The sequence below is a fragment of the Cheilinus undulatus genome, linkage group 13, assembly GCF_018320785.1.
Source record: "Cheilinus undulatus linkage group 13, ASM1832078v1, whole genome shotgun sequence".
In the NCBI taxonomy this organism is placed as follows: domain Eukaryota; kingdom Metazoa; phylum Chordata; class Actinopteri; order Labriformes; family Labridae; genus Cheilinus; species Cheilinus undulatus.
This window is the reverse complement of record NC_054877.1, coordinates 6,720,163-6,740,570: the sequence shown is the minus strand read 5'-3', so window position 1 is coordinate 6,740,570 and position 20,408 is coordinate 6,720,163. Positions and strand designations below refer to the sequence as shown.

Genomic DNA, 20,408 nt, shown 5'->3' with positions numbered 1-20,408 from the left:
TTTCATATGAGAGAGCAAGGAAACCTCAGTTTTCAACCAACTCACCACAGATTCCCTCCTCTTTATGTGTCTTCAGCGTACGTGTGGTTCGCCTGCAACTTTGACTTCTCATCGTTCTGCGGCTGGAGCAGAGAGACGGGAACGGGTGCCGAGTGGCTCATCCAACCCAACGGGGCCCCGACCATCCACAGAGGGCCCACCCTCGACCACACAGGTAGGCAGCTGTTCCCTCACCTTTGTGTTGTTTGTGTTTTCAACCAGCTGCTCTCTACAGATGCTTTCTGCAGCTCTCTCTCTCTGTTACTGTCTGACCCTCTTCTATTAGAAGTGAGAATATTTTTAACTACAGTCAGCTCTAAATAACAAACTGCAGTCTGTGCTGCTTCTGGGAATCACAGCAGAGGCTTCTCTTGGAGGAAAATGCTATAAGAAATGTGTTGGACATAAGTTTATTCCTGAATGGAAAAGCAGATAGAAAACATGGATAAAGCTGAAAACAGGAGGTGATTTTATCAGCGTGGAGCACTAAATTAAGGCCAAAACCAGGAGTGGAAAATTAATAAAAATGTTTGGGAAACTCTCAGTAAATATATTCATGTGATTTCTATCCAGACTGAGCTAGTTAGCTGTGTAAATAAAGTTAAATAAATAGACTAGATTAAAGTTATAACATCTGCTGATAATAACTGGAAATCTGTTCCAAAAAGGGATTTTTGCTGAACTTTTCAACCACACTGTGGCTGCTTGCAGCATTCTCTCGAACATTTTAATACAACTTTATGAGTTTTTAATCATTTTTCCAGAGCTTTAATATTCTGTTCCATGATAATCTTTGCTTTTTTCATGAGAATGGAAGCACTTTCAATTTAGTGTTTACTTTGGAAGGATAAATGGAAACTCTAATTAAGCTTGCACAACAACGACTTAGAAAATTCTTGCTGGGACAATATCCAGATGCTACAGCAGATTTTGTCTTTGCAATAACTGAATTTTAATCAACTTTCACTCAATATTTAGTGGCTCAAGCTCTAACATAATGCACTTGGGTTCAATTTTCATGGTTTCCTGAAGACAAACAAGCAGGAAATGTAGTAGCAGGACCGGTAACTGCATCACTGCTGAGGAGCATGAGGAGTAACAGCGTAGGTCACTACTGTATCGCTATGGCGTAGCGAAAGTATAAACCGGGCCTTTAACATGAGCCAATGCAAAACTATAACGTGTAAAAGAATGCACAAATATGTAGGTTCTCAGTGAGAGGGTTTGAATCACCTTATGCTTAGGTGACATCAAAAAACTGTTTTTTTGTTGGTCGCCATGAAACAGGAAGTTGTTTTCTGGGGTCCAAAACACTGAAAATCTTAGCACAAAATTTATAAAAAAGAAAAGGAGAGGACTGATATCAAGTTTGGAAAAATCTGCAAAAACTCCAAGGGGTCCTTCTTGAAATAAACCCTCAGAAGGGCTTTGTCTAATCCAAATGTTATTGTACGGTTCAGTAAGAGCTGACAAAAATATAACTTTTTTTTGCATGTTAACAAAACTCACAGGTCAAAGTTGTGCTGACTCTCCCTATTAAAGTCAGTTGTGTCTTAAACATACAGGGTGCAAACTTCCTGAGACTGAAAACAAAGTTTGATTAGATGAGGATTTTTTATGTTAAAGTAAAACATAATTTCTGCAGAGAATTGTTTTGATTGTTTTAACCCACTCTGCTAAGATTCACGGCTCTACCAGTGTTTCAAGACTCTGATAAAACACTACTTCCTGTTTCATGGCGAACTAAAAATTGCAATGGCTACATTTTTTTTGATGTGACTTGAACTCAGGCCGACTCGAAACCACTAAAAGTTGTATAAAAGCTCCAACAAAAAACAATGACCACAAAAATTTATGGTCATATTACATTAGTGGGAAATTATTACAATTTTTAACTTCCCAAAAACAAAATAAATCCCAGAGTCACTCCTGCTGTTATATTTGTGGGAAATGAATTATGTTTATGGGCTATTATATTAAAAGCTGCAGATTTGTATTATAGTTGTAGTTTATGATGTTTGTGGACAGTTAACTATTGCATTTGAAGGTGCAAAGATCTTCCGTTCAGCAATCCAACAGCAGCTGTGTTTCTGTTATTGAAATTTAAATTCAAAGTCTAATTTCAGTTGAACTTAAGTTGTTTCACTTTAATTTAAAAACCATGATACAAAGTGGGGATATATATATATGTCACAAACAACCCATCTTTCATGTAATAGGGCTCATAAATTGACCTTTACAAACCCTAATCCCAGAAAAGTTGGGACATCGTGGAAGACAATTCAAATCGAGTACTATGACTTGCAAATTTTCTTTATTCAGTTAAATTCAGCACAAAAGCAAGTCATTTAATGTTAAACTTTACTGTTTTTTGGAAGTATGCACACTGAACTTGATGCCTCCGAATCTTTTCCAAAATATTTGGGACAGGGCAGGGAAAAACTGGGAAAGTTGTGGCATGCTCAATAACACCTCAGTTCCTCAAGTGGCCCTGCATTATAAACTTCTAGAATTCTTCTATAAAAATCACTGTTAGTTACCACGGTGTATCTTTGCATCTACAAATGTAAGTTAAGACTCTAGCATGCAAAGTGAAAGCCTTAAATCAACAACATCCAGAAGCACTGATGACTTCTTTGGACCCTAGCTCATCTGAGATGGACTGACCTAAAGTGGAAAAGTGTGCTGTGGTATGATGAATCCACATCTCAGATTGTTTATGGAAATACTGGCCACCAAGTTCCCCAGTCTAAAGAGGAAAAGGACCGTTCACATTAGTATAATGCAAAGTTCAAAAGCCAGCATCTTTGATGGTGTGTGGGTGTATTAGTGCCCATTGCATGGGTCCCTTGTTCATCTGTAAAGGCACTTTTAATACTGAGAGGTACTTGCAGGTTTTGGAGCAACATATGTTTCCATCCAGGCATCTTTTTCAGTAACATTCCTACTTATTTTAGCAAGACAATGCAAAGAAATACTCTGCACAAGCTACAACAGCATAGCTTCACAATAAAATAGTGCAGCCACTGAATGAAGTCCAGACCTGTCTCCTTTTGAAACTGTATGGAGCATTATAAAGAACAAAATCAAGCAAGAATGGAAAGGAATCCTACTTTCACTACTTCAACATTTAGTGTCGTCAGTCCTCAAACATGTACAGTACGTTGCTAGAAGATAGATTGATTTAACACATTGGTATACATGCTCCTGTCCCAACTTTTTTGGAACACGAGATAGGCATCAATGTAGGATGTTTGTATATTTCCATAAAACAACATAGTTTATCTGTTTAAGGCTTAAATAATTTGCTGGTTGAAAAGGATTCACACATCACTGAATTCAAATTTTACACAGTGTCCCAACTTTTTTGGATTTGGGTTTGCATTTGTGGTAACTAGCATCATGTAGCAGCTTTGTGTGGTAGCTTTTGTCAGTCAGGCCAACTTCTTGGTGGAGGGACAGGAAGAAAATTCAAAAAGCAACAGGTGACCATTCTTTCAGAGATAATATAAAATATGTGAGAAAATATTCCCGGAACCAACAACAACACATCAAGGAATATACCACACCTTTAAACATTTTCAGCCCTGCAAAGATGCATAGAAGCAGAAATCAATACATCCCCATGTTTATGTGCTGTGTACCTGCAGTGAATAGAACAGAGCAGAACTTATCCAAGCTTCTATCCCTTCAGTATTGACTGATATGAATGGACAGCCTTGAAAATCCTGACTTTTGAAAGGATACAGTGCTCACATTTATCAGTGTGCCTCCGCTCTCCATTCAAAGCTGCTGTGATGGATGTTTGCGTGGAGACAGCAGCAGCTCTGAAATGAATGGCTTCACCTTGATTTCTTGACTTAACCAGATCCTGAGTAAAAAATGAGGCGCTTTTGTGATTTCTGGTTGTGTCTCCTCCTGGAGCAGCGCTGATAGAGTCCTTTGAAACCTTGTGAAGCCCTTGAGTTTGATGTTTACAGGTTACTTTGTGTAAAAAACAGGACACATAACAATTAATTAACACTTGAAACACAAAAAATAGTTAGGAGTGTTTGCTATTTACTCTAATGTCATGAATTGGCTGCATAATAAACCCTTGAGAGCCCTTGAAACCTCTCATTGTCATTAAAAAGGTCAATATAAATCATTTACATACTACTTTTTATTCAGAAGACTGCCTACAGGCTTCATTTTTTTTTTGTTTCTGGGGTCTTTGCTTCATTATTTGATTAAAACAAAGTCAGAACCTCTGCCCCACACAGCCACTTCTTACCTTGTCTTCTGCTGCCCCCCGCAGGCGGACCAGGGAACTTCATCTACATGCAGCTTGGTGACATAGACATGCCGAGTAAAACCGGTGAGGATGACAATGATGAAGAAGAGAAGGTGGCGAGCTTGGCCAGCCTGCCCATCACTGCCCCAGACGCCGACCTGTGCATGTCGTTCTGGTATCACATGTTCGGGGAGCACGCCGGAGCGCTGCACATCAAACAGAGGAGGGAAGGGGAGGGCGGGCAGATCCTGTGGACGGTCAGCGGGCACCAGGGCAGCAGATGGAGGGAGGGGCGGGTGCTACTGCCTCACTCCAGTGTCTCATATCAGGTAAAAAACAATGCCGTTTTAAATCATGTGTGATGCTGTTTAAGATTTATAGTTCTATCTTTACATTTTTAGCCTTTATGAAGGTAAAATTTGACTGTAAATTATTATAAAAGATGACTATTTGATCAATAGTTAGATTTAAATTTAAGGAGAGTCATGTGTAAATTCTTGCTGAAACAGCAACAGCAAAGATAAATATCACACTTCACCTTCATACAGAAAAAGATTTTAGATCTTTTGCACAGAATAAGCAACATGTTGAGCCTTAACCTCCTGAAACCCAAGCTTTTATTTGCACTACATTTTCAGTTTCTCCCGCTTATTTAGGATAAGTCAGACATGGTTAGTATAAAGCCTTAGCCCTGTCTTTGAACAGGAAGTAGTTTTCACCAAAAATGATGTCTGCATATGAGGACACCAAACTTATCTTAGTATACAACACAACATTTTTTATCTCATTCTTTAAAATAAATTTTGAAAGTGTACAGGTCAGTTGGTAGGGGGTCCTATCAGGCAGTAAAGTCATGTTTGAACTAAATTTCCACTAAAAGTTCCAGAGGTCTTGGAAAATTTTCAAAACATAACCCCCCCCAAATTCCATCAAAATTTCAAGGACATTACCAAAAAATTAAGTTAAATTTCAGAAAAAGCGTTTAAAAATACTTCAAAATGTCCTCAATTGTTCCCAAAGGTTTTGGCAACCTTTTCTGAAAAAGTGTTAAGATATACATACAATGTAGGTCAGAAATTCCAGTGAAATTCCTAAAAATTAAGGCAAATTCCCCAAAATTTCAAAGCAATTTCCAACCAAAACTTTTAATTTAATTTCGTTAACAAAAAATAGATACACATTATTTTCCCTCAAACTCCTTGGAACATTATGAACAAACTTCCAAACTAGTTCCCCCAAATTTCGAAGCAAATTATCAAATTTCTTGAAAAGAAATTTCTCCAAATTTCTAAGGAAAATCAAGAAAATTAAAAAATAAATTAGCCAAAAATTTAAGGTAAAATTATGGAAAATATCAAGACAAATTCCCTAAAAATCCCATGGAAATTCAGGAAAAATTCAAAGGAAATTCTCCACCAAAATTTCAACTCAAATTCCCAGACTTTAAAAAGAAACTCTCCAAATTCCCATGAAAGTACCAAAAAATGCCAAAGCTTCAAAGCACACAGCTTTGAAAAAACACTGTGAACAAAAACCAGATCCCCCAATAGTTTTCGAGAAAACAATCCTTAAACTTTCAGAGCCAATTCTCCAGAACTCCCATGGAAATCACTTGAACTTTAATGGAAATTACTATGCCGCTGCTAAGCCTAAATGTACCACTGTCCTCATAGGTACATGCAGGGTCACAGGAAGATTGTTGTCATGTTTAAAGCTAACTTTGCAAAGGCGATGTTTTTGTCAGATTCCATGTCTAGCGGATCATCTTGGAATTTCTTGCTTTCATGTAGGCTGGAAAATTAAGCATGCAGCATCTGATTAAATATGTTTTTCTCTTGCAGGTGGTTGTGGAAGGTGTTGCCGACAGACGCAGTGCAGGGCACATAGCTGTGGACAACATCCAGATCCTGGATGGACTCAGTCCTGAGGACTGCAAAGGTCTGACTTCTATCACTGTAGCTCATTTTCACTGTATCAAATATTCAGTTAGGGTAATTCACAAAGTAATGCTTTGGTTTCAAATTTCAAATACTTTTTGTTCCTCATCCTCTTGTTATGCTCAGTTAATTTCTCTGATATAAATAGTCTCTGATATTTAAATAAACCAAGGTTGTTTTTATTTCTCATTTAAAGATCCAGAAGCTCCTACGTCTCCGCCGACTGAGATTATCATCCTACGTAAGGACCTTTCTGATCTAATTTTGTCGTTAAAATGTCAATATGTTTGTTTTGGTTGCATATATATTCTTAATTTTAGCAGACAAGCCTCCACAGGCTGTCGTTTCATCTACACAGTGAAACTGGCTAAGTTGCCTTAATGATTCTTTTGTTTTTGACTCTTTTTGAGCTTTGGTTTGCAAAATCAGTCAGCGTAAACAATTTATGTAAGTTCCTGGTCCCATCACCACATTCCCTGCTTGTTCAGTGGCAACAGTTGAGTATATTGTAATTATTTCTGTTCCAGCCAAGGCAGAGTATGGGAATGTTTTGCATTTGTTCAACCTGTAGGAGAGACATGCACATCGAACCCCAACAAGTAGATTTGACTAGTTGTGTCACCATCTGCAGCCATCTATCTCCCTCATACATACATACACACATACAGTAAACCTGTAGGCATTACTCAGAGGCTGACAGTTATCCAGTGCTACCCAGTGGACCAATCACAACCATGTTTCATTGTGTAGTTACAATTTTGAAGAGGTGCATGCAAACTACATGTGCAGGGTTCAGGGCTATGCAGACCTTTATCGTAAGTACAACACAGCAGCATAAATCAGGCCTCAGAGCTGCTGAAGATAATGAGCATGAATTTGCCTGTGTCCCTGTTTTCAGAGCATTATTGTTCCCCAGCCAGGATGTTCACTGGGGGATCATTCAGTGCTTTATTTTTCAGTGTAGGTGGCCCTTAACTTGTTGATTTTATTTTGGTTGAAGTCATAAATGAATCAGTTCTGACACACTGTTTATGTGAGGTAATATCTACGCTGCAGCTTTCCTATCATGGTTCACGGAGCACCTGGCATCAAAAATTGTGGTATCTGCTGCCAAAAAAGAACAGCATTCACAAGTTATAATGGGATAAGATCAAACCTGGAAGCTAAACAGAGAAGAAACACTGAGGTTTAAAGGAGAAAAGTTGCTAGAAAAGGCTGCCATTTGTATTTTATGATCCAGAAACTGTCCAACCACTTGCACAGTCATTGGAGTTTGTAGTCATATAGAGTGCTGTTAAAAAGTATTCGCCCTCTTCCTGTTTTCTAGTTTAATTTTTTTTTTTTTTTTTGCATATTTGTCACACTTAAATGTTTCAGACAAAGATATCCAGAGTAAAGGCAAAGTACAATATTTGAATGATGATTTCATTTATTGGGGGAGAGAGCCTTCTAAAGCTTTTGTTCTTAATGGTCAGCTGTGATTTTGGTCTTGGAACTCTCCCATGGATGCCATATTTGCCTGGATTCTTTCTTATTATTAAACCATGACCACTGACCTTAACTGTGACCTTCTGAATAAATCGTCAGTGTTCTCATGGAGCAATTTAGGTAGGCCGGCCGCTCCTGGGAATGTTTTCTCCATTGTGGTCAATGGCTCTCAACATGGTTCACTGGGGGTCCCAAAGCCTTAGAAGTGGCTGGCCACTCCTGGCAAAGTCCACTGCAGTTTAAAGTTTTCTCCATTTGTGGTTAATGGCTCTCACCTGGTTCACTGGAGTCCCAAAGCCTTGGAAATGGCCGGCCACTACTGGGTAGGTTCACTACGCTTGTATACGCCAACAGTCTTTCCTTTATGTTGACTGTCTTTTGTTGGCAACTTTGGCCTACTGTTTGGTGGAAATGGAGGGCGAAGGCCCCAACATCCCCAGCTTTACCAACATTCTGTCCTCGGTCTGTGATGATGATGCCATCAAAGCTTTTAAAACATCCCATCCTTGCCTTTGAGAATCTTAAGATGTTGTTCTCGGTTCATTTGTGACCTGGATGAGCCGTCGATATGCTCTTGGAGCAATTTTGGTTGGCTGGCCGCTCCTGGGAAGGTTCACCACTGTTTAAAGTTTTCTCCATTTGTGGCTAATGGCTCTCACCATGGCTCCCTGGAGTCCCAAACCCTTAACAGTGGCTGGCCACTACAGGAAAGGTCCATCACTGTTTAAAGTTTTCTTTATTTGTGGTTCATAGCTCTGATTGTGGTTCACTGGATTCCAGGCCCTTAGAAATGGCCTAATAACCCTTTCCAGACTGATAGATGTCAATGACTTTGATTCTCATCTGTTCTTGAGTTTCTTTAGATGGTGCCATGATTTGTTGCTTTTTGAGATCTTTTGGTCCACTTCACTTTGTCAGACAGGTTCCATTTAAGGGATTTCTTAATTCAACAGATCTGGCAGTCATCCAGCCTGGTGAAATTGAACTCAGCTTTCCAAAAATTATGGTTATTTTTGTCTTATATAAGAATTTGTTAGATAACTGAAACATTAAGAGTGACAAGGATTAAAGGGGGCAAATACTTCTTCACAGCACTTTTTGGTTGAAATGGAGCATTAACCATCGTTTTCTTTCTCCCACAGCGATGGATTCCCTCCCACAGGAGGACAGCGACCTCGGCGGCCCAGGCAACATGCTGAAGACCCTGGACCCCATCCTCATCACCATCATCGCCATGTCAGCGCTGGGCGTCTTCCTTGGCGCCATCTGCGGCGTGGTGCTGTACTGCGCCTGCTCGCAGGGCAGCATGACGGACAGGAACTTATCCGCCCTGGAGAATTATAACTTTGAGCTGGTGGATGGCGTGAAGCTAAAGAAGGACAAGATGAACGGACAGACTAACTACTCAGAGGCGTGAGGTAGGGGGGAGGGACACACGGAGCTGTGATGGCTCCGCACGGACTCGTGAAGCAGCCAATCAAACGGGAGGAGCGCAGGGCTGAAGCCACCGACGGGACGGACGGCAGGGTGGGCTGAAAGTGAGCCAATGTCATTTTATTTCTCAGGAGCGGCAGTAGAAAGGACTGACCTGCAGGGGGCACTGTGTATAAAGAATCTGTACAGCAAAAAAAAGAAGAAGAAGAAAACTAAGGATTCTATTTGTTTTTCGGCGTGCTTTGTTGATTTCATGTAATCACATGCTGGTGTTGAGACCAATTCAGAGGAAAGTATCATTTGTGAACTTTTACAGACAGAAAAGATTTGTTTATTTGTTTGTTTTCGTTGTTTTTTGTCTGATATTTCATAGAGAGAGGGCAGAGTTTGTGAAAATTCAGATATCCGGCTCTTTAGCCGACCACATTTCCCTGTGAGTGTGAGTGTGAGTGTTTGAGCGTGTGTGAAAGAATCATGTCCATATGCATCTGCATTTAAGGTGTGTATGTATCACTGAGTCCGTCTGTGAGGTGTGTGAGAGTTTCTCCTGTGTTTTTATGTGTATATGAAGTGCAGGCATCTTTCTTTATGTGTGTTTGTTTCTATGTGAGTGAGTGAGGGCGGGTACCATCGTGACCTGTGTCTAGTTCCGACAGTGCCTTTTTTTTCTCAGATTTTCTGTTGCCTTGTTTTCTGCTGGTTGTTTTCTCATCGGCTGGCGTTTCGTTCAGGGTTCCTACACAAAACACGCGGTAAAGTCCGGAAAATTAGTCCTGGATTTTTCCATAAATTACATGCTTTTTAGACTTGTGGTAAAGGGATTTATATCAAGGTAACACTTTACATTAAGGTACTCAAAGCAGGCCTAGTTACCAGGTAATGCCTCAACCAGGCAACATAAAAGAATGTGACATAATCAACAGTGAATGGTGGGTGACTTTGCTCTGTGAGCTTTAGAGAAACCAGGGCACCCCCTGGAGTCAGACCCAGTGCTGGTGGCTAGGCTATACTCCGTGGAGCCCAGTTAGAAAAGGCAATATGGTGCCGCAACCCTGTGGGCCGACCACCTGCAGGGAAAGGCATGAGGGTCGGCTGCATTGGAGACCAGGCGGCAGGCAAGGGTGGAGGCCCAGGCGTACTGACCCCCCCCAGCAGTGCAGACTGGTTTTTGAGTCAAAATGAGTTCCCCATGAGGGTGTCTGGGCTCAGCCTTAGAGATAATGTGTGGAGCTCAGATCTCTAAAGCAACAAGGAGCCACTTGAGGTGGTTAGGGCATCTGATCAGGATGTCTCCCGGTAACCTCCCTGTGGCGGGCCCCCCGGTCTCCTGAGAAGACCCCAGAGCAGACACAGACCTCACTGTAGGAATTATACATCTCATTTGACCTGAGAAGGCCTTGAAAATTCCTCAGGAAGAGCTGGAAAGTTGCTGGGGAGAGGGTTGTCTGGGTTGACTTACTATGCCTGCTGCAACCGTGAGCCAACATCGAATAAGCAGAAGGAGATAGACAGATGGAAAGAAGCTTTGCTAGCCAAGTAGTTAACATTACTGCATTGGTCAATGTAGCTACATTAGCTTCAGCCAGCCACTGTTAGCATAAAGTACTTCTAAAACCAGTCTAGCTTTAGCTAACATAGCATAATGTATCGAAGCTTTGTTTGCTTTAGCTTTAGCTATGTTAGTTATGTAGCTAAATAGCTGCGTAGCTTCATTAGCTTTAGATTTAGCTACATTACCTTTGTAGCGGCATTATCTATGTAGCTACCATAGCTCCATTAGCTTTAACCTTAGCTACATTAGCTATGCCAGGATGTTTTCATGTAGGATGAGCTTTATCCTGTTAGCAGACTGTTTATTTCACTTTATTAATTTCGTAATCAGGTTTTGCAGGTCAGGTTTTTGACTTTTAACTGTTGGTATCTTAACTGGTACTAGAAGTTGAATTTGATTTTATTTTTCTTAAATTTTAGCATGCTTTTCCATTCTGACAAATGCAACATCTCAGTGTGGTCCAGAAGGGGGGGGCATCTGAGATCTGCGGTCTGAAGCCAGGCTGTCTAGAAAGAGGATTAAACCAAGTCCAGCAGATCTAAGGAAGAAAAAGAGCACATGTCGCTTTTTGCAAATGAAGGTGTAAAGAACTAACAGTTACCTGCATCAGAGACGAACACTGGAGGTGCATCTAACAGGGAGTTACTCACCATGTATTAGCAGCTAAATGATTAACCCAACATTCTGCAAGCCAATTTGCATTATTGGTCCACTGCTGCTGTTATTCTGAAGATCTGAAGTTAAATCAGTCTGCATGTTTTCCATTGGTTCACTACCTTTCTGTACCTCATTGTAAAGTGTTATTGATACTAGATGTGTTGGTTTGGATATAAAGATCTTGCCTTTATGGCAGTCTCACTGACATATTTATCTTAAAACAAGCATTGATAGGTTTTTTTTTGAAAGCTCTGGATAATTTATGGCATTTCAGAATGTGTGGGAGCTCTGAACGCCTCGTTTTCATGGCACATGACACATCCAACATATTGTACATAGTTTTAATATATTTGAGCGCCCTTTTCTATATAGTAAAAGACACCAGTGCCGCAGTATCCTTTCTCTGTTTGAATCAAACTCGTCCCAAACGTACAGAAAATGTACAGAAAGTTTTAACAACCATGTTTGTGCTGCTTTTCTACGTGATCTTCGTTGTTGTTTGGTTTCTGTTTGTGCTCTGGCGAGAGGAAGAGGAAGGCTTTGAGATTAAGGAGAGGAAGAGCATCATGGGAAGTGAAGTTTTTGTACAGGGTAAAACAGACAACCTCAGAACTGCTCAAAGGATGGATCTTGTGGAGATACCTTCACCACAGACGGCGACATATTCTCACTGGCACACGGAATGACTGTGAAACCTTGAAGCTGAAGTGTGTCCAGCTGTGAAACGGACGTCACGTGTCCCTCTGATGGAGCTTACTGGGAGTGGAAACTCTATTTGAAGACTTTACGACAATGCTGCCCTTTCTGTCAGGGTTTTGACTATCAGAGGAGAAACATTTGAAGGATCTTTTACGGAGTGAAATGACATCAAACAACTCCCACATGTGACTTATCGCAGCGGATCATTCTGTCCGATTCTTGCCTCACATGTCATTTTGGCAAACCACAGCAGAGACATATAAAGGCTTGTTATCTTGTCTTTTTAAATCATAAAAACCCAGAAAGTTGGATTTTTGGAAAAGGTCATTTGCAGGCTTATTTGTATGGTTCTTTGGCTTTTTGTTTCAGGGTTTCTGCTGCACCTCAGTTTGCATTTAACCCACTTTTAGGTTTCACTGGAGTGTCTTCTGACCATCCAGCTTCACTGAAACAGCCTTATGTCCCGTCAGAAACAATCAGTGCACAGTTACAGCAGGAATTTTGCACCAACTCTCTATCGAATCCACATTAACAATTAACAAGAAAAGGAAAACACATAAAAGTTAAAGGAAAATTCAGAATAAATATACATTTGGGGTCCAGATCCGCTAAAAACAGTCAGACTGAAGACTCTGCTTCTTTTGCAGCAGTCAAGATCAGTCACACCAGTACAAATCAGAACCAAGTTTGAAGCATTTATTCCAATGTCATTCATTTTTCAGGACATAAAATGCCACATTAGTGCCACTTCAAGCAGTGTGGATCCTTTTGAATGAAATATTGGCTTTTTTTGTATAAATTGGTCAAAAACTAAAAAACAGAAAGCCTTTTTAAGTGCTGTTGTCATGATAATTGCTTTGTTTGTGTTTAGCTTTGGTAGCTAAATGTCGTGTTTCTGCTCACTTGTTTCTAGCACTGTTAAATCAAGAGATCTGAGTCTTTAAAGGAAGAAATTGTCAGCCATCAGAAAGACATTTTTTCAATATCTGGACTGATTTTTCTATGTTTTCCCTTTTAAAAAGAGGAGAAACCCTACTGAATGTTTTCTCTTTAATGGACTAAATGTGACATACTTTAGGCAGGTATGATAGTTCCAAATGCTGCAGTTATGAGAACAGATTTGGCCTTTTTGTGGATAAAAAAGCTCTAAGAAGGAGATTAAAATCAGGAGCATAAACAACAAGTACCAAACTTTAAGGATTTTTTTGTTTGTTTGCATATGCATGGCGAAAAAGAAGTCATTGCTAGTGGCCAACACAAAAATGCAACAACAAGAAGGAGAGCGCCAAGCTTGTAGCAAAGTTATCATATTGAAAAATGTAAATCTTAACAGGTGCATTCTGATTTCTTGTCAAAGTTTTTCAGTACACTTATTGCGAGCTATGTTTGCCTTATAAGTCCAGATAAACTCTTTATTTCAAGACAAAAAAAGCAGTAAATAAGGCCTGAATTGATTTAAGTACAAGATCTGCAAAAAAAGGCAGGAAAAGTTTACTTGAGTGTATAAAAATTAGATTTACTTACTAAACCTGCTCCATACTTGGCAATAGGTGAACATTCTGACAGATTTTCATCATATTTTGCACAAATGTTCACCCACCCAAGAATGGACTAACTAGATTTGGAGGTCATGGGTCATGTCTAGCCTTCAGAACTGCTCAGAGGTAGCCTTTGCCTAGTTTGAATGCTTGGCTTTTAGGGACATCAACCTTTGCAAAGAATTTACAGAGAAGCAAAATACAGCCAACAAGCCACCACAGTTTATTTTGTTTTGACCAGGCGTCTGCAAAGTCACCTGCATATTCTGTCTAATTATAGCCTATCATATATTCACATATCCATTTCATGGATATATATTTCACATTCATCTATGGGAACCTCCCTTAAAAACTGTTAGGGAAGAGCAGGACTTTAAAAAAATCTTGCAAAGGTGATTGGACAAAAACTCTGCAACATTCATGATGGGCCAATCGGAGCAACAAGACAAAATGAGGTACCGGGCATGCACAGCTTCAATGCTAGCCTGAACTATAAAGGCTAGAGCTACTATGCTAGCGTTATCATGCCAGAGCCTGTCAGAAGGCCGAGAGATGCTTTCGATGTGGATCTTTGTTCGTTTTGATTAAGAAATGTTGTCAAGGTCTGATTAAACTGCCGCTTTTCTACAGCTGCATCCGAGCTTCTCGCTACCGTAGCGGTAGTTATTGTACGCTGGCTTACAGTACAAGTCAACCTCACTGGTAATGATCGTAAACTCATACCAAAACAGGTCAGCAGAAGAGGTAAACATCCTTCCCGTCATGAAAAGCTTTCAATGCTGTGAAGACATGTGGTCCAGCACTGATAAAACTGACACTCTACTATAGCTACATCCGAGCTAACCGCTACCCTGCATGCAGCCATTGATAACTGCTGACACTATAACTTATGCTGATTGGTCAGAACCATTTCTGGTTTGGTACAGACATTGTAGATTGGAGCTTTACAAGATGGACTCGCCTGATGACAGTTTGGCAAATCCATCTGCCTTGTAATGTTGGTTCAAAGTTTCAAGTCTTTAAACATTTTCATAGTTATTTTGAAGACCTCACAGGCATCTGGAAATTTCTGTCATCGGGAAGCAAGTAGCGTAGTAGAATATAGTAGAATGTAATATGTAAACATGTAATCAAGTATTTTGTGATCAACTAAAACACAGTTTAAGTTTTAAAAGTTAATTTTGTTGTTGATTTTATACACTTTTAAGGACCAACTCGGCCGCGGGGACCCACCAGATCCACACTTGAGAAAGGACTGCTTCAAGGTCTTTACACTTCATGATCAGGCCTTGTTTATAGTAATTGTACCGTGGAAAACACCCCAGCCCTTTGTTCTAGACTCACTGCAGTTTTTACTATCTGGTGATTGGAAACTGTGGGATTTCTGATTTGCGTATAATTTCTATACTTTGAAATAAAATATTTATCTGGACTTAAATGCAAACATGGCTTAGCATTACCAGAGAGATATTTATGACAAGAAATTAAACAAATACACTTGCTAAGATCTGAGTTGCTGGACTGTAATGAAGACATGCACAATATAATCTTCAATATCAGCCCTTTTCTTCCTGTTTTACTGCTTTTTAAAGCTACCATTATAAGCTGATCAGCAGATGTTTCAAACTTCTGTTTCTGCTTCTGCATTTGTCACTGAAAGTTCCTCTTGTGCTGAAAGATTGGACTCCCCTCTTCTTCATTTTTGCAGTGCAAACACAAATGAAAAGTTGCAAAGTCCTGCAGGTTTTTAAAAGAACTATTAACATTGTGATCAGGTCTGATAACACTTTAAGTTTGTCCCATGTGAACAGCAGCTGGATTTCAATGTGGAAATTTACTGTGTTGATTTTAATGTAGCGTTATGTTGCATCATGTTAGCTCAAAATGTGAGGTTAAACTGTCAATATAGCATCAATCAAACATGTTTTTGCTTTATTTCTGTGGAGAAAGAGCCCTCTTAAAGCTAAATTTAAATCACATTTATGTTTGTGTTAGAACTAAGAGATTTCTGATTTAATCCCAGTGCTTTGATTGTTGAGATTTCCCTGCAAAGCTCCTTACAGTCACACTGATTTAAGAATATTTGTATTTTCTGCCTATTATCTAACATTTTCAGTAAAGAGCTGGGCAAGATTTTGGGTTTTAAAGTATAATTTCAGTCTGACAGGATGTGCTTTATCATCCAGGTGCGAAAGGATGCTGCAGCACTCGCTGTGAAAACAAATGTTGCACTGATATATTTAAAAAAAATCTGTGTTTATGATGTTGATTTATAAAAGAGAGAAAGACAGAGGCAGAGGAGGAGGAGGACAGTGTTATTGTTGCTTCTTTTTAACACTTTCAGATGACAATGTTATTATTCTGAAAATTTACTGAGATGTTTTTCATTCTCGAAAAAGCTTATATGAAGCGTAACGGTTTTATTTACTTGGTATAATATCACCTTGTGTTTTTGTCACTGATGTATGTGCCATTGATTTCTTTTTTTGTTTTATTTGTATGACGAGAAAAAAAAGTTTTATTTTCAGTACTGCTTCTGTAACTTTTGCTGTCTCAGATCAAGAAAAAAAATGAGAAAGGAAATAAGAAAGTTAAAAAATGGACTAGCAGTGAGGCCTTAAGTGACTAAAAGTATTGTTTGTACTTTGACTTTCTGGTCAGCACCCAGACTCATCCGTCTCTGTTGTCTCAGACTCTGATCATCGACTATTACATTCCAAAGAATTGGATCAAATAAATGTTTTAAGTAAATGCTGCTCCACTCTTTTATTTCCTACCTGTTGTCTCTTATGTTAGAGGGTCTGGGCAATAAAAGTGTCCCATGAATACGCTTCAGTTTCAATAAGGACCCGTGTCTGCAGCCAGGGCTTTGAGTGCTTCTAGTCTGCAAAACCTCTGTTTCAGAGCGCTGCTGTTCTGTTCAGCTGTTTTCAACGGAGAGCACTGTGACAACAACAGCTGAAACACCTCCCGGGTTGTTTAATTGATTTTATAAATGGTCAATATAGTTTGGCTTTTGATGAAAAAATATTGCACAAAATTTCTTTAATGTCAAGATAAAAACAGATTTCTATAAAGTAATATTATCAAATAAGAATAGTCCAGGTAAAATAAGAGACTGCATAAATATTCACCCCCTTTAGAGTGACTGACCTTATTCAACACAGGTCCAGCCAATTGCTGTTAGTCTCACAATCAGTGAAATGGGAATCACCTGAGTGCAGTGAATGCATCTCAAATGATTGTAGTATAAAGACACCTGGGTCTGTAAAGTCCTGACGCTGGTTAATCGGTATTCCTGGCTACCATTACACCATGAAGACAAAAGAACACTCCAAGCCACTCAGAGAAAAGGTTATTGAAAAGTATAAGTTGGGATGGATACAGAAATAATTCCAAGGCACTGAACATCCCCAGAGTTCAGTTAATCCATCACCAAGGGATGGAAGGAATATGGCCCATGTGTAAATCTGCTTAGATCAGGCCGTCCTCACCAAATGAGTGAGCGTGCAAGAAGGAGACTAGTGAGAGAGGCCACCAAGACACCTATGACTACTCTGAAGGAGTTAAAAGCTTCAGCAGCTGAGACAGGAGAGACTGCAGACAACAACTGTAGGCTGGGTTCTTCACCAGTCAAAGCTTAATGGGAGAGTGGCAAAGAGAAAGACACTGGTGAAGAAAACTCAGATTGAATCTGGACTAGAGCTCACCAGAAGGCATGTGGGAGACTCCATGGTAAAGTTGAAGAAGTGCAAAATGGTGCTTTTTGCCATCAGACAAGACGTTTTGTTTGGCGGACACCAAACTCTGCACATCACCTCAAACACATTCTCCCCTGTGTAGAACAGTGGTGGCAGCATCATGCAGTGGGGATGATTGTCGGCAGCTGGCCTGGAAGGCTTGTAAAGGTAGAGGTTAAAATGAGAGCAAAATATAGGAAAATCCTGGAGTGCAATCTTATCCAGTCTGCAAGAGAACTATGGCTTGGTAGAAGATTTATTTTGCAGCATGAAAAAGACCTGAAGCTTACAGAGAAAGCTACACAAAAATGGTTCAAAGACAACATGGTAAATGTCCTGGAGTGGCTGAGCCAAAGCCCAGACCTAAATCCAATAGAGAATTTGTGGCTGGACTTAAAGGGATATTTCAACATTCTGGCAAATTCGCCCATTGCCATAATCTCTATAGTCTTAGTAATAGGTTTGTTACCTTCAGTTGTCGGTGCAAGCTGTTTTTAGATCTGCGCTGCCGAGTTTGGACCTGCTGTGTCAACTTAATATAAGCAGACGGTATTCCGGCTTTCCCTCATCAAACTCATCAAATACACAATCCAACAACTCCAAAACGCTCTCGAGGAAAAGTTGTGACCTGTACATTCACCACGCTATGAAATAATAACATATAATTATGTAACATTACAACAATGAAGCAAATACTCTGAACTATTTCTTGAGTAAACCACTGGGCAGAGTGACACAGTGCAGCAGCCATGTCTGGAGTGTAGTTCTGGCTTTGCGTTTAGCTTTAAAACATCTCCGTCTCGTAATGTTTCATGATTATTTCATGCCTGATCCCTGTTCAACCTGACAGAGCTTGAGCAGCTCCTCATAGAATCATAGAGTAAAATTTTAGTGTCCAGATGTGACTGAAACCTATCCACACAGACTCAGTGTTGTGATTGCAGCCACAGGTGACTCTATTAAACCCCTTCAAATAGACATGTATGCCACTAGGAATGAGCATGAACTTCTCCATAGCACCAGTGAAGGTAGTGGTTGGAATAAGATGACTTCCTGGCAAGAATTCCTTTCCTGTGTGGTGTTTGTGTCTGCGGTGTAGATACCATGTGTCACGGGTTACGGGGAAAAACTCAAAAGGGAGGACCCAAATGCAGATGGTACAAAACTGATTTAATAAACAAACAAAAGAACTACTTACAACTTAAAACACCGGAATCAAAATCAAAGAAACAAAACAAAATCCATAGAGAGCACGAGGAAGCACGAGGAAGCACGAGGAGTAACAAGCACGGGGAGGACATATGCAATAAACCGACACAGACACAGGGAGACACAAAGCTTATATACACAGGGAGTGATTAACAATGGCAGACAGGTGTGGACAATCAGACACAGGTGAAACTGGTGAAAGATAATCAAAGTGGAGGGAAACTCAGGCAGGAAGCAAAACTGGAATCACACACAAGGGAAGGCAACTACAAAATAAAACAGGAAACATGGGACCTAACACAAGAAGCACACAAGGACTGAAAACTGACCACAAGAAGCTAAACTACAGAAACACTGAAAACACAGGAGGATACAAAGAACCAAGGAGTGAAACTCAAACATAGGGAGTAAAACTAAACATGAGACATAGGAATTAACCAAACATGAAACACAGGGAATGTAAAACTAACATGAAGCAGGGAATTACTAAACATGAAACACGAGGAGTAAAACTAGACATGAAACAAGGAATAACTAGACATAAAATACAAGGAGTAACTAAACATAAAACACAGGGAATAACCTAAACATGAAGCACAGAGAATAACTAGACATGAAATACAAGGAGTAATAAAACATAAAACACAAGAAGTAACTAAATACTGGAAACAGGAAAATACTACACAAGAAACACGAGGGCTAAAGAAAACTCCTAATAAACTCCAAACCTAATAGAAGCTCAAACTAGAAATCACAGAATTCACAAAGGATAACCATAGGAAAACTCAGAAACATAATAAATCAAAACCTGGATCATGACACCATGTTTTGGTCAGGTTTTCTCAAGACCTAAACGTATTCACCTCCTTATCCTAAGATTAAAAAAGCTTGTTTTCTTCTGATAAGAGGATAATTTCTGAAACAAAACAACAGCCCGATGACTGGACCTGAGACAGTCCAGATCAGTCACGTCGTGCTGCTATTCCCCACACCAGTGAGGTAAGTTAATCCTAGTTCTGTCCGGTTTGTGCTTCTGTATCTTGCGGGGTATGAGAGGAATGAGTCAAGATCGCAAGAAAACAACTAAAAATTGAATCTCTATCACAGGAAATCAGTGTTAAAATGTTGTTTTGGTTCTTTTAGGTTTCCAGAAAATTCTTAAACTGCTTTTGAAAATTGTTAAATTATTTTCAAGTATTTTGCAGAGCTTCTTTTCTCCTTTGTAACCTTGTTTGAATCATAGTTGAGCTCTAGACTGCACAGATATAGATGAAAAATGAAATGCTACCAGAAGTTCCAAAAGCACAAGGACTTATCTAGACCGCATTTGCATGCGACAAAATTTTTTCCAATATAGATATAAATTCTTATCTGAAGAGTAGAAATAGAAAAAAGATCAATAATGAGTTTAGTTCTTTGACATGGCTGAATATAAACCTGGATATGAGTTGTCCTTGTGGATTGCAACCATCATAATCTGCATGCAGTACCGTGTTTTGACCACTGAGTGGCAGTGTTGCCCTTTGAAACATTCCTGTCTCACAGCTGCATGTCATAAAATCTCTAAATGCTTCACATGCATGATTAAAGCCGTCATCTTCATTTTTGGGTAGTGTTAAGTTAGCAACATTTTACTGCAACATTCAGCTCTGCCTGGCTTTCTCTCAACTTCTCATGTGAACTTTAGTCATGTGGTTTTGGTTTGACGGAGGTTTCCTGTCCAAATATCCACCACCATGCCTCTTTCCCAGGCCCAGGTCAAAGTCTGCAGTTCTGCTTATTTGCTGTTTCAGTTCAGTCTTATTCTCAGACAGAAAACACCGAGTTGATCTGCCATGCTAC

At 39.7% G+C, this 20,408-nt stretch overlaps 1 protein-coding gene across 2 annotated transcripts in view; it reads left to right on the top strand.

Annotated features, from left to right (window-relative positions):
- Positions 1-16,368, top strand: part of LOC121519770 (neuropilin-1a-like) — a 157,309-nt gene extending 140,941 nt beyond the window's left edge. For both annotated transcript variants that reach the window (XM_041802656.1, XM_041802657.1), the window contains 5 exons: positions 77-214; positions 4,337-4,641; positions 6,154-6,250; positions 6,446-6,490; positions 8,880-16,368. In XM_041802656.1, the coding sequence (XP_041658590.1) occupies positions 77-214; positions 4,337-4,641; positions 6,154-6,250; positions 6,446-6,490; positions 8,880-9,154 (860 nt within the window). In that variant the 3' untranslated portion in view covers positions 9,155-16,368. The remainder of the gene's footprint in view (positions 1-76; positions 215-4,336; positions 4,642-6,153; positions 6,251-6,445; positions 6,491-8,879) is intronic.
- Positions 16,369-20,408: the final 4,040 nt, after the last annotated feature.